Source organism: Gossypium hirsutum, chromosome D09, assembly GCF_007990345.1.
Source record: "Gossypium hirsutum isolate 1008001.06 chromosome D09, Gossypium_hirsutum_v2.1, whole genome shotgun sequence".
In the NCBI taxonomy this organism is placed as follows: domain Eukaryota; kingdom Viridiplantae; phylum Streptophyta; class Magnoliopsida; order Malvales; family Malvaceae; genus Gossypium; species Gossypium hirsutum.
In genome coordinates this window covers 22,438,521-22,452,323 of record NC_053445.1, presented here as the reverse complement: position 1 = coordinate 22,452,323, position 13,803 = coordinate 22,438,521, and the positions used below count along the sequence as shown (strand labels likewise).

General features: G+C 29.1%; 2 protein-coding genes across 2 annotated transcripts; one reads left to right on the top strand and one right to left on the bottom strand.

Moving 5' to 3' along the window:
- The first annotated feature begins 5,773 nt into the window (after nt 1-5,773).
- On the top strand, nt 5,774-6,256 carry LOC107915633 (uncharacterized). Its single transcript, XM_016844769.1, has one exon. The coding sequence runs from the start codon at nt 5,774-5,776 to the stop codon at nt 6,254-6,256; it is 483 nt and encodes a 160-aa protein (XP_016700258.1).
- A 139-nt stretch (nt 6,257-6,395) lies between these two features.
- LOC107915632 (uncharacterized) lies at nt 6,396-12,386 on the bottom strand. Its single transcript, XM_016844768.1, has 3 exons — nt 12,374-12,386; nt 11,666-11,741; nt 6,396-6,783 (listed from the first exon to the last, which is right to left on the bottom strand). Exons 1-3 carry the CDS (start codon nt 12,384-12,386, stop codon nt 6,396-6,398), a joined length of 477 nt encoding a protein of 158 aa, XP_016700257.1.
- Nucleotides 12,387-13,803: the final 1,417 nt, after the last annotated feature.

Here is a 13,803-nt window from a genome sequence, read left to right as displayed (position 1 = left end):
ACTAATAATAATGTTAATATATGTTATAATATAATAAATTAAAAAGCCATTTTTCTTCATCTTCCAATGCCGAAACTTAGAAAATAGAAAGGGTTAGGAGATTGAAACATTCGGTCACCATTTAGCTTAATTTAAGGTATGTTTTACTTCGGTTTTTTATAATTTTTACGTTTTTGAGATCGTTGCTTCGAGTACTACAAAACCCATGCTTGAAATTTTGAAATTGATGATGATTTTGAAGTTACGCCATTGATGAATAATTGTTTTTTGTGATGTTTAATGATGAATAATGAAATATATGTTTTAGATTAATATATTTTGTTTTGGAATTTTTGATGAAATTGAGTATTTAGGGTTAGATTGCAAAAATAATAATTTTAGGGACTAGAATGTGAAATAAAAGAAATATATGGACTTGTATAGAGCCTATGAATATTCGGCCTACCATGATACATGCAAATTTTGTGTATTTTGTGTTTTATGCAATAAGGACTAAATTACAAAAAGTGTAAAATGTCAGGGAAAAATGGTAATTTGCCAATTTATTTGTGTATTAAGTAAAATTATGATTAAATAAGTTTAATTTGAATATGTTTAGATCAAGAACGAAAGAAAACGAAATTAAATCGAGGGAAGTCAAAAATAGTCGAGTAGTCGATTTCGTCTGCCGATATCTGAGGTAAGTCTTTAAACATATAAATGTAATTAAATTTGATAATAATTATATGTTATATGAGGAATGTAATTTTTGTGAAACTAATTGTGTATGGTCGAATATATATTAGGTAAAAGAGCTATATTTTTTAGTTCTATCCAGTTGAGATTCAATGTCCGAAAGCCCCGTACGAACCCTAGGAATAGTTAGGATACATATGTCATGACATAGGATCTCCGATATTTGTTTTCGTATAAGACCACATCTGGGACGTTGGCTTCAAATTGTATATACGTGTAAGACCTTATCTGGGACAGTGGCATCGATATGGGATTACATGTAAGACCATGTTTGGGACGTTGGCATTGTACGAGTTTTCTGCCTATCCGCGTATCCTTTTTAATTCAGAACAGTTCAACAGGCAATGTTAAATGAAGACCAAATATGAAATTGAATTAAAAGACTCAAGTATGTACTTATACTAATTTGTGAAAATTAGGTAAGTTGATTGTTAAATTGATTGTTTATGTGCTAAAGTTATAAATGTGAAATATGTGGATATATCTGTGATTGTGTATAATCGGCCAAATATGGTATTTGTGATATTAATAATGAGAATTGAATAATTTCTTGTGTATTTGTACAATTAGCCATATAGTATAAGTTTGTGAGATTATCATGTGATCTAGTAGTAAATGATAACTTGTATTTGATATTATGTAAATTCGACCTTGTTAACAAAATGTTAATATGTAATTTATGTTATATATGTTTGTGTTTAAGACTTACTAAGCTTAAATAGCTTACTGTGTGTGTGTTTGTGTTTATCTCTATTTTATAGATTTTGGAGTCATGATACGAGCTCGGGGATCGTCAGCAAAGTCTATCATACTATCGACATCTTTTGATATTTTGATAAATTTTGAATTCGATATTATGGCATGTATAGGTTTGCTTATGTTTTTGGTTAGTTTTGGATAATGTATATAAACAGCCATGCGGAAATGGCTTAACATCTATGCTTGTGTTTGGTTTGGTTTTAAATTAGATTATAAATGATTGTTTTGTTTAATTTGGAATTTATGTGCTTTCAAGCAGGTGATTAAATGTTTAATTATTATGTTCTAATTTGATTATAGGTGATCATGTTTTGAGTTTGCATTCGAATGAGATAACCAAATTATATTTATGAGTTTATTTGGTTTATGCTAAGTATTAAAGTCTTGAAATTTGATTTGATTAAAAAGGATGATATCTAAATATGTGTTTCGGCAAATAGGTTATTAATTTGGGTATGATCGTTTTTTTTGGGTTGCTATTAAATTGATATTATAACATGCTTGTGTACTCGGATATGTGATGAATTATAATAGCTAAATATATGGCTTGGTTGTGTTGTATGTATTGTTATAATGATGATTAATTAGGGTTGGTTTATAAAGACATGAATGTATATGTTTTGAATGCTATAAAATGAAAATGAAATAAATAAGTTTGGTATAAGATTCAAATTGTATATGTGGCCAGTTAGTAATTGGTTTATAATGGCATATAGATGAAATGAAGTTGATGTGGATTATTAATGTTTAAAGTTTAGTTTCTTTGACAATGTAAGTGACTATAAGATTTGGTTTTGGTGTTTATACCATATTAGAAAACATGTATGGTGATTTAATAGATGTAAAGGTATATTCGGCTAAAGCTTGGGACTTTACAATGACATATATGTGTTTTTGTTGATTATTATGAATATATAAATAGGAAGTAAATAAGGTTTCCTATATGACTGAATAGGTAATTAAATGTATTGGTTAAGTATATGTATTTTAACTATGATATTTGGGCATGTGAAATAAGTTTAAAATTAGTTATTATTTGTGTTCAAGATGATTTAAATTATTATGGTTCATGCGCATAGTCTTGAAATAAATTATAATGGCTAAGAATATGATAAATTTGGTAATAGTTAAGCAAACGAAATTGAATTAATGGATGTTTAATGCATATTAGGTATGAGATGATTATATGTTCAAATATACTTTGGTTAGTTTGATTTGGTTGTAATAGCAAAGTATGCAACTTTAGTATGCTTGAAATGTTCGGTATATGTATTTTGAATTGATTATAAAGCATGCGAATTCGGTATATTACGATTTGTTCTTTGTGTTCAATAAACCCTAATGTGACTATACTGGTATGAGTATGATATAATAATATTAAAGTTTTGTTCAACTATGATGATAATGTGATATGATTGAAGTATGTTTGATAATGTTTTAAACATTCGAAGATCATGCTTTTGATTTTCACACTAATCGAATTTGGAAATTTTCACTCAACTCATCCAAGTTTGGAATAGAAATGTTTTTGGTAATATCTTTTTTAGAAAGCGTAGGGCCATGATGGAGCTTGACCATATTCAAAAAGCTCTAGAGTAAAGGTATTTTGTGAGACTTAGAAGTAGAGAATTAGGCGCCTTGAAATTGAGAATATTTTAAACCAAGAGGAATTACTATGGTTTCAAAAATCAAGAAGTGAGTGGCTTTCGAATAGGGATAGAAATATACTTTCATAGTCGAACAATGAAACAAATGAAGCAAAACAGAATCGAGGGGCTGGTGATTGATGATATGGGTTGGTGTTATGATAGCAACACTTTCAAGTCTCATGCAACTGAGTATTTCTCAAAGTTGTATATAGTAGATCAATATTCGATGGAGGAATTCCCTTTCAAGGGACGCTTTCCAAAATTTTAGGACTATCTTATGAATGGACTTATTGTGGAGGTATCTTTGGATGAGGTACGACATGTTGTCTTTAGTATTGCGTCGCTTAAAGCTCTTGGAATTGATGGTTTGCATGATAAATTATATCAAGCGAATTGGGATATTGTAGGGAACTATGTTCTGAATATGGTTAGGCACGTTCTTAAGGGTGGGCAGCAGGATTTAGATATAAATAGGACATTTTGGTTTTGATCCCAAAAGTACTCAGTGCAGATTCTATATGTCAGTTTTGACATTAGACTTTGTACTGTATTATATAAGATCATTACCAAGACGATTGTCATTCGCCTTCGACAAGTGATGTAGGTTCTTGTGGAAATGAATCAATCAAGTTTTATAGCTTCATGTTCCATTTTTGATAACATCATTATTGCATAAGAGGCTTTTCACATGATGAAAACGACAAAAAGTATGAAGGGATGGATGGCTATTAAGGTTGATATGGAGAAAGCCTACGACATAGTTTGATGGGATTTTCTACAAGATACATTATATGATGCTGGTTTGCCGAAAACTATATTTCGGACAATAATGAATTATGTAACGTCGTCATCTATGCAACTTTTTTGGAACGATGCTCTGTTAGATAAATTTATTCTATCTAGAGGAGTTAGACAGGGGGATCCTCTCCCTCATTTTTTTTAGTGATGGAAAGGCTTGGGCATATGATTGAAGTAGCTATGGAAAGGGGGTCTTGGGGACTTTTGTTACTTTCTCGTAGAGGTCCTACTTTATCTCATCTTTTTTTATGCAGATGACCTTATGCTTTTTTGCATAGCTAATGATAAGGGAGTTGATTATCTCAAACATGTCCTGGATAGTTTTTATCATTACTCAAGTCATTGTGTTAATAGGTTGAAGACCAATGTATTTTTCTCTAGGAATCTTTCCAAAAAGGTTACTTCAAGTTTGAGTGCCAAACTTGGTTTTACTAAATTTGACGATATGTGCAAGTATCTTGGTGTACCTTTCTTTCATAGAAGGGTAGGGGTTGATATGTTTCAGTTTCTAGTTGATAAAGTCCGGGCTAGACTTAACGGTTAGGATGCTCGGAAACTATCGTTGGATGGCCGTCTTACTCTGGTAAAGAGTGTTAATTATGATCCCCAATTATTTTATGGCTACTACTAGAATTCCAACGTCGGTCTGCTATGGAATTGAAAAATTGGCTTGTAATTTTTTCTGGGGATCATCAGCCTTGGAAAGAAAAGTGTCTTTGGTCAACTGGGGTGTTTGTTGTACACTGAGTTTAAATGGAGGACTCGGGGTTAGGAGACTTCAAGATAAAAAAAAAACTTTTACTGCTAAAATTGGGTTTCAACCTAGTAACCAATACTGAGATGCTTTAGGTTTAGGTATTAAGGAATAAATATAATTTCCATGGGATTTTTTTAATGATATTTAACGTGGTAATTGCTCCTACATCTGGCGGTCCATAGCTAATGTTTGGGAGGATGTAAAGAAGGGCCTCATCTAGGCGATTCGAGATGGTCGCTTGGTGAATTTCTAGCTTGATCCTTGGCTTGAGGAGTCGGGGCCTTTGGCACTATATTACATTGGTAACAGACCTATTCAAGTTTCCCTGCATGTTTGTGATGTTGTAAATATGGATGGTTCATTGAATGTGGTTTGGTTACAATCGGTTCTTCCTTATGAGTTTTTGAAGCGAATACTAGGTTGCGCTCTACCAGTGGAAAATGTTGGGCAAGATTACTTAACATGGAGATGGATGTCAAGAGGTGTTTTTTCTATTGCAGGAACATACAAGAATTTGCTTGCCCCTAAGGTCTAAAGGAAACTCAAAAGCGATTCCCTCACTTGGAAAATTTTGGCTCCACTAAGAGTTCATATTTTTCTTTGGTTACCTGCCTATAGTAAACTCTTGACTAATGAGGAATGTATATGACGAGGTATGTCTAATTATCCCTTTTGTGAATGTTGTGGCTTGTGTATAAAATCTGTAATTCATGTGGTTCGAGATTGGGGATTTTCTCAAGTTGTTTGGGAGTTGATTTTCCCAAGGTCTAGTTGGAATTTTTTCTTCAACCTTTCACTTGTCAAGTGGATTATTTGGAACATTAGAAATGCAGGAAAGTTCAATTTCCAAAATGGTGAATGGGGTTCTTTCTATTCGATTATTTTTTGGTTCCTTTGGAAGAATCGAAATGATTTTATCTTCAATCATTCCAATGGCAACAACCATGATCTTATTTCCTTGGCGATTGCTTGGATAGGGTCTCTAAACACCAAAGTTTTGCCTTAAGCTTGGACATCTAGATCCAATTTGAGAGGGTGGTGGCAATTCTCGAACACCGGATGGGCCAAAGTTAATATGGATGGCTCAGTTTCAAAGGTAAACTCAAGGGCGGCCTTAGGTGGAGTGATAATAGGACTTTATGAGGGCTGGCTTGTGGGTTTTGGAATGGTAACAGGATTGACTGATATATTTCAGGTTGAAGCCAGAGCAATGATTGAAGGTCTAAAGTTAGCTTGGGCACATGGTTTTCAACAAGTGGTGGAGAGTGATAATGCTCTTTTAGTTAACATCCTACAAAATGGATTAGCTGAAAACAATAGTGTTGCTGAAGTTAGAATGATTCATACTTGGGTTTCAAAAAATTGGCAAGTGAGGATTAGACTCATCTCTAGAGATTGTAACAGAGTTGTTGACTGTATGGAAAATGAGGCTAGAGGTAGTTTGGATCAATTGATTAATTTTTTTGACCCACCTATCTTTGCGCGACGGATTTTGGAAGCAGATATGCATCACGTGTTGTCTGCGAAAGCTACTTTTAGCCTAAGTTTTTTTCTTTAAAAAAAAAGATAAAAGTTAAATGCGGAGTTATATTCTTTTTCTTCTAAGCATAATTGTTTTTCCATTATAAAAATATATAAAATAAATCGTTTGATTTTTTTTAGTAAATAATAAATAGCACTAATCAATTACAATAAAATCATAAATCAAAACTCAAATTGTCCTTTTGAATCAACCTCCTTATAGCTTGAGGAGGGATGGAGAACACCTGGATACTTGTGAAACTTGAGGCAGCATGTTTTGCCATAAAATCTACAACTTCATTGGGAGCTTTGGGAATGTGGCGGACATGAACTTTCCAATTTCTATGCAAAATTTTGTGAATAGCACGTAATTCTACAATATGACTAGCAGTAGAGTTACCAGCTAACATTAATTCAACTAACAAAGCATTATCTGATTCAAGCTCAACTTGTCGATAGCCCTTATCCCAAGCTAGTCGAAACACCTCTAACATCGATCTTGCTTCAATTCGAAACACTTTATCCTTCCCTAATGTCATCGAGTAACCACAAACCCAGCTACTCCTATCATCATAAATGACGCACCCAGTAATAGATTGAGTACAAGTCGAAACAACTCCATCTTTATTGATAACTCGTTTGATTTGTTGAAAGGCTCTTATTTAATAACAATATATAATATATTATTTGAGAATCAAGTTTATCTAATCAGCCACTTTAAATATCAATATAATTAAAGTTAATATACCATATATTTATAATGAAACTATTTAACAGAAATGATTTCATATAAAAAATTAATGTTATATCATATTGATATGCTAACAAATAACAATATTAAATATTGATTTTAATAAAAATATAATTTAAAAAATATATTACTTAAAAGTTAAATAAAGTAATAGTTTATATTGAAATATAAACATTTAAAATATAAAGATTTATAATTACATCAAATATAAAATAAACTTAAGACCAAATTTCCAAATTCGAAAACCTTGAATCAAAAAGTTCGAGCTTGAAAAAGGCAATGAAAAACGCCAAATTCAATAAAATTGAAGGAAAAAGAACCCCCGAAAGTATCTAATGGAAACAGAAATAATGCTTTGTTGGCATAGCAAGAACTCTAACAACTGACGCAATTTTATATCTAGAAGATAAGTGGAGGGATTACTTTCAACATAAACCCTTCAATTTTTATTTTTTATAAGGCATTTTGCCTTTTCTATTTACTACTTTAGTCCCTACAATTTTATAACTATTTTTTGTTGTGCAAATAACTTAATAATATTATCTACATTAGTCCTTCCATATTTTCAATTACTTATGAAAATAACTAGTTTTATTTTCCCCTTTTTATTTATAAAATCTTACTTTTATTTAATTAACATAAACATTTTAATCTCAATAATCTTATTACTTAGCACATAAATTCAATTAATTAAGTTACAAATTTTATTATTATATTTAAATGTTTAACTAATAAATATTAAAAAATATATTTAGTAATTTTAAATTAATTAATTAAATATATTTCTAATACATCATGCAACAAACCTAATTAGAATAAATAATAAATGGTAATATTATTTTATCAAAATTTAATATGTACATAACCTTATCCAAAAGTATACATTTATAATCACATAGGAATAACTTAAGTATTAGACTTAAATATATTGTCCAAACATTAATTAATAAAAATGTATTTTAAATATTAATTTCCTTTATTCTTAACTTATATTAATAAAAATTCAAACTATAAATATTCTAAAAGTAAACATATTATTCTGTTTTTACTTTCTTGATTATAATATTTCTAAAACATTATAAATTTTATAATAAAATTTTTAAAAAATAAATATAATATATTTTAATTGATATATACAATTAAATCCATACATCGTACTAGATTACAAACAAATTATTTAAATTGTTAACTCTTACACATTGTTAAAATGTGTGCTACAATTGTTTCTCCACCAAAAAGCCAAAAATTACTTAATTTTTTTTGCCAATAAACTATAGTTTTCATTTGGCTGTTATAAATTCTTATATTTTTCGTAAATTTTAAATTTAGTTTTTATATTTTTATTTTTAAGAATATAATTTTTCTACTTTTTAGATTTTAAAATTTAAGTTCAAGTGTAATACAATTAAAGTTAATTTTTTAAATTTAGATTTATTACATCGTTATTTTTTTTGTTATATGACTATCAAGTGTGTAGTGTTTTTCATTTCAAAATATAATATCAACAAATTTAATTAAAAAAATTAAAAATATTAATAACTGAATCTGAAATTTAAAATATAAAAAATATAAAGACTAAATTCCTAAAAATAAAAATATCCAAACTAAATTCTAAATTTCGGAAAAGTACTTCTAACATATTTTATCCTTTTCATTTTAGCCATTTCAGTTTCCAGGTTCCCAGCTAGCCTGGTACTGAAGCCCATACAGGTAAAGAAGAATCAAGAAATTCTGCAAAATTGGGCTAGTCGGACTCTAGCTTTTTTAAATTGAGCCTATTCTAACTAAACATTGAGCCCTTGATCTTCTGGCATTTACATTAGAAATTCATTCAGCGTAGATTTGTTCGGTGTAAAATTTTTGCAGAAAATGATTTTTGAAAAATATATTTTTTTCAAAAAATTGAAAAATATATATTTTTCAATGTTTAGATAAATTTATAAAAAATATTTTTCACAGTTTGATAAATTATCTTAAAATAAATTTTTAAATCATTTTTTAAAATTTATTTTAAGTGAAATAAATATAATATTAATGAAATATTTTTTCATAATTGATTTGGAGAACAAAATTTAATTATTAATTAATCAAATTAAAAAGATTTATTTGAAAGGATATTTTTTATAATAATATAAAAACTAAAATTTAAGTATTCTATAATATATATAAGCAAAAGTTTAGAAAATTTTTTGAATCGATGAGAATACCATTTATTATTCATTACATTATTTAATTGACATTAAAAGAATAAGTTTATATTTTTTTAAATAGAAAATTTATTCATTCGAACTATAGAATTGAGTATTTTGATTAACTAATTTTCACATATTGCATATGATTTTACACATTTACTTTTAAAATTCATTAAATAATATATTTTTACAAATTTTAAAAAAATATATATTAAAAATAAATAATATATTTTTATAATTTATTAAATATCAATTTAAAAGTAATGAAAATAAAAAAGTGGGAAACAACAGATAGTAAAATTTTAAGTACTTCGATAAAATAACTTGTCATTCGGATATGAATAAAAAATTCACTTACAAAAAACCAATACTTTAGTATTTCATTGCCTTTGACATAATATTTCACAACAAAATGAATTATCGAATATCAAATAATAATAACTAAACATCCCAAATACTAATGAAAATCATACTCTCTCTTTTTTTTTTGTGATGAAAACAAAACCTATTAAATACTGCTTAAATATAATTTTTCAGTAATTCTTTAAATGTTATTCTGAATGAAAATGTCTTACTAATGCATATATTTAAAGTGTTAAATATTAGTTTTAATTGGTATATAACTGTACTACTAATTAATTGATAATTAATCTAAAACAGTCAGTGTAATTTAATATGCATCAATAATTAAGTGATAATAACTATTACATTGATAATAGAAACATTACAAGTAAAATAATTAGAATTATTTATATTAATAATTTATTATCAACGTAATTTAATATTCAAGATTTAGCATAAATATTATTAATAAAATAATTATATTTACATGATTGATTTTATAGATTTAAAAAATGTCATTTTTATTTATTTTTTTGATTAATTTATATCTATTCTATTATTTATGCATTTGACTGAGTTATTATCACACATCAATCAAGTTCCAACTTAGTTGGGAAATTATCAAAAACACATTTCTTTTATAATTTTTTATAAGGCTATTTATATCTATTTATATTTTTGTATAAAATTTTTAAAAATACATATAATGAAATTTGAACCTAGTACAACATAAATTTCAACATCTTTATTTTATCATTTTAACTAAACTTTCATTTACTTTTAACATTAAATTTTTATAAATATATTTATAACATAATATTTTTCACCTATATGTACAACAATATAATATATATAAAAAATTTGATTCATATGTTTACTCATGAATCGTATGGTATTTATATGTTTACTCGCATGTTAATTTCATATCCATAATGTGAGAAAGAAAAAAATTATAGTTATCGCTAAATAATTATTACAAATCTAATTTAATAATTGACTATATAATATATTAATAATGATATTCTTTCTTAAGTATTATAACTAATATTATTAATTTAATCTTAAATTTAATGAGTAACAAAATATAATTGATTAAAACTAATTAATATTTTTTTTGAAAGGTAAATTCATAATTCATTCGACGAATGGAACTATACAATTCAGAAAGAAAAATAATAATAAACACTCGTCGTAGATATTGAAGGACAAGCTCCACCAACACAACAAAGGCTTTAGCCTCAACATCAATAAAACATTATGACACGTTGACAATTGACTTTGTCACAACTCAGGTACAAGATATCTGGAGTGATTGCAAGCACTTAATACGATAAGAAAATCAGCCCTGGATGATCCAAAGTGGCGAGCAAAATCGACAACAGAATCGAACATTCACCAAACTAGAGAGGACGACAACAAAATCATCCCTAAAATCACTTGTAAAACTAAGATTACATGCATAAATAAGACTAAAAAACATGCTACAAAAGCAAACAAAAACTTCTAAAACTGAAGACTTATTAAACAATGGAAAAACAAACAAAAAACATATAAAACTTAAGAAAACATGGGTCAAAATCGACATGTGAAATCATTTTTTATTCTGAAATATTTTCAAAACAGAAACAAATTAAGAAGTTGATGAGAGCCACCCACTTTCCAAGAAAAACTACTAGTGGCCGGTGGAGTTTTAGCAAACGATAGACATCGACATCTGTCCATCACAACTTGTGAAAACAAGAAAGATACCCACAAAATAGATCTATAAACTGAAAAGAGAGACGACATGTGTAGTGAGAAGAAGAAAGAAAAAAAATGTTGATGCTAGAAGAAAAAAGCAGGCAATAACCAACTAATTAATATTCTTAATTTAAATATAATGATATATTTTAACTTATTCCTCTTTTGAAAGATCTAATATGAGATGGGGGCTGTAAGGCCCAATTTTTTTACCCGGGGCCCAATTAAACCCCAAAATCAAAACAAAGCAAAACCCAAACAGAACAAAACCAGATCAGCCTGTTACATGCCCAAACTACCTAAACCTAACCTATTAAACCCGAAGCCCAACAGGCCCAATACCTAATCCTAGCCCAAAACATATTTTCAGAAAAAAGAAAACCCTAATTCCCCCTAACCCTAGCCTAGGTCGCCCACTTGCCCTCTGCCAGCCGCCATCGCCGCTCGTCTGCCACCAGACGTCCCATCTGCGTCCATCACCGCCCATCCACTTGCACCTGCAAAAAAGAAAAAGCAAGCAAGAAACAACAACAATAGTAGAAAACAATAGTATAATCGACTATAAAAGCCGAAAAGAAATGTAACTTGGTCTTCTTCTGCTTCCGATGTTTGTAAAGAAAAAGAACATTAGTAGAGAAATAAAAGAACAAAAACAGATTTACTCCAAGGTTTTTTTTCTTCTTTTTCTTGTTTCATTTCGCATCTTTTTTTCTTTTTATACCCGTTTTTATTTTTATACATATATATATACATATATATATTAAAAATGTTTCATATTTGTGAAAAAAATACCTTTTGAATTTTTTGGCCACCGCGTGCGGTAGCCGGCGTGGCGCCGGCGCGGTAGGCCGATGATCGGCGCGGGGAGGGTTTAGAACCCTGAAAGTTGGGTTGTTGAGAGGAAATGTGGAGCTTTTTTTTAGGGGTCAGTTAAAATGAATTTTTCGAAGAAATTTGGGTTTAAATAACCCCCTAAAATGGCGCCGTTTGGGCTTAGGGTTCAGAGACCAAAAACGACGTCGTTTTGGTCTCTGACCCGCGCGGTGACCCGACGCTGGGGAAGGATCCGCGTGTTTTCTTCGAATGGGTTATTTCCGCGCGCAGTCCCTCCTATTTTGCAGCGCATTACAATCTGGTCCCATTTTGTTATTTTCTTTTATTGTGATTTAGCCATGATACTTTATTGTTGTTTCAGTTTAGTCCTCTGCAACGCCGCGTTTTGGGAACTCCGTCTATTTACTGTTTTGGTTCCTCTCTGTTTGGCACGAGTTGCAATTTAATCCTTTTTATTTTTATTTTATTTTGAATTGGCCCTGTATCTTTATTTTTATTGCGATTCAGTCTATTTTTAGCATCCTTTATTATTTAGCTAATTATTTTTAACATTATTATTTTCATATTATTATTATTATTATTATTATTATTATTATTGCTTTTATATGTATAGGAGTATATTTTTTTTTATATTTTTACATATATATACTTATATACATACTTTTTATATTTTATGATAGTTGTATACGTATATATGTACATATATATTTTAGCATTTTATAATTTTCATCTATTTTCCTTTATTTTTTTATGTTCATTTATGTATTTATTTATGTGTCCAATTTTATGCTTTAGTTTATTTATTTATTTATTTATTCATCTGCTATGGTATATGCATGATTGATTTATTTTATTCGTTTTTGTTCATATTATCTATGTTCACATTATCATATTTATTGTTCCATTATGCATATTAACACCATACTTCAAAAAGGAATTTTTTTTCAAATAAGGCAATGTTTTGTGTCTGGAAATTTGAGAAAACATGCCCTAAGGTGCTAGGTGTCGATTTTTCTCGTTCAACCAAATGGCTTAATATCCTTTTTAAAAATTTTAAAATAAGGCAATGTTTTGCATTTGGGAAATTCGAGAAAACATGCCCTAAGGTGCTGGGTGTCGATTTTTCTCATTCAACCAAATGGCTAAATATCCTTTTAAAAATTTCAAAATAAGACAATGTTTTGCGTTTGGAAATTTGAGGAACGTACCCTAAGGTGCTGGGTTTCGATTTCTCGTTTAATCAAATAGCCAAATATCCTTTTGAATTTCAATCCATATCGTTTGAGTTTTTTTAAAGATCGTATTTTAAATCTCTCTAAAGTTTTCAGTTTTTCGACACTAAGACATTAAGTAATCAACTAGGTACCAATTTTGGGCGTATCGAGGGTGCTAATCCTTCCTCGTGCGTAACCGACTCCTGAATCCATTTTTCTGAATTTCGTGGACCAAAAACCGTTGTTTTAATAAAATCAAGTCGTTTATTAAAAACAACCACTTTTCAAGGTGACCCGATCACACCTTATCAAAAAAGATTGGTGGCGACTCTCGTTTTTTTCGTTTTCATTTTCAAAATCCAAGTCGACCCCGTTTTTCAATAAAAAAAATGGTGTCAATAGCTTGGCCACTCCACTGGGGACCTAAAATAAGAGAGTCAAGCCACGAGTTGATTACTTTTTGTCTTTTTGTCGAAAATTGAAAATTTGGTTTAAATTTATGATCCTTTCA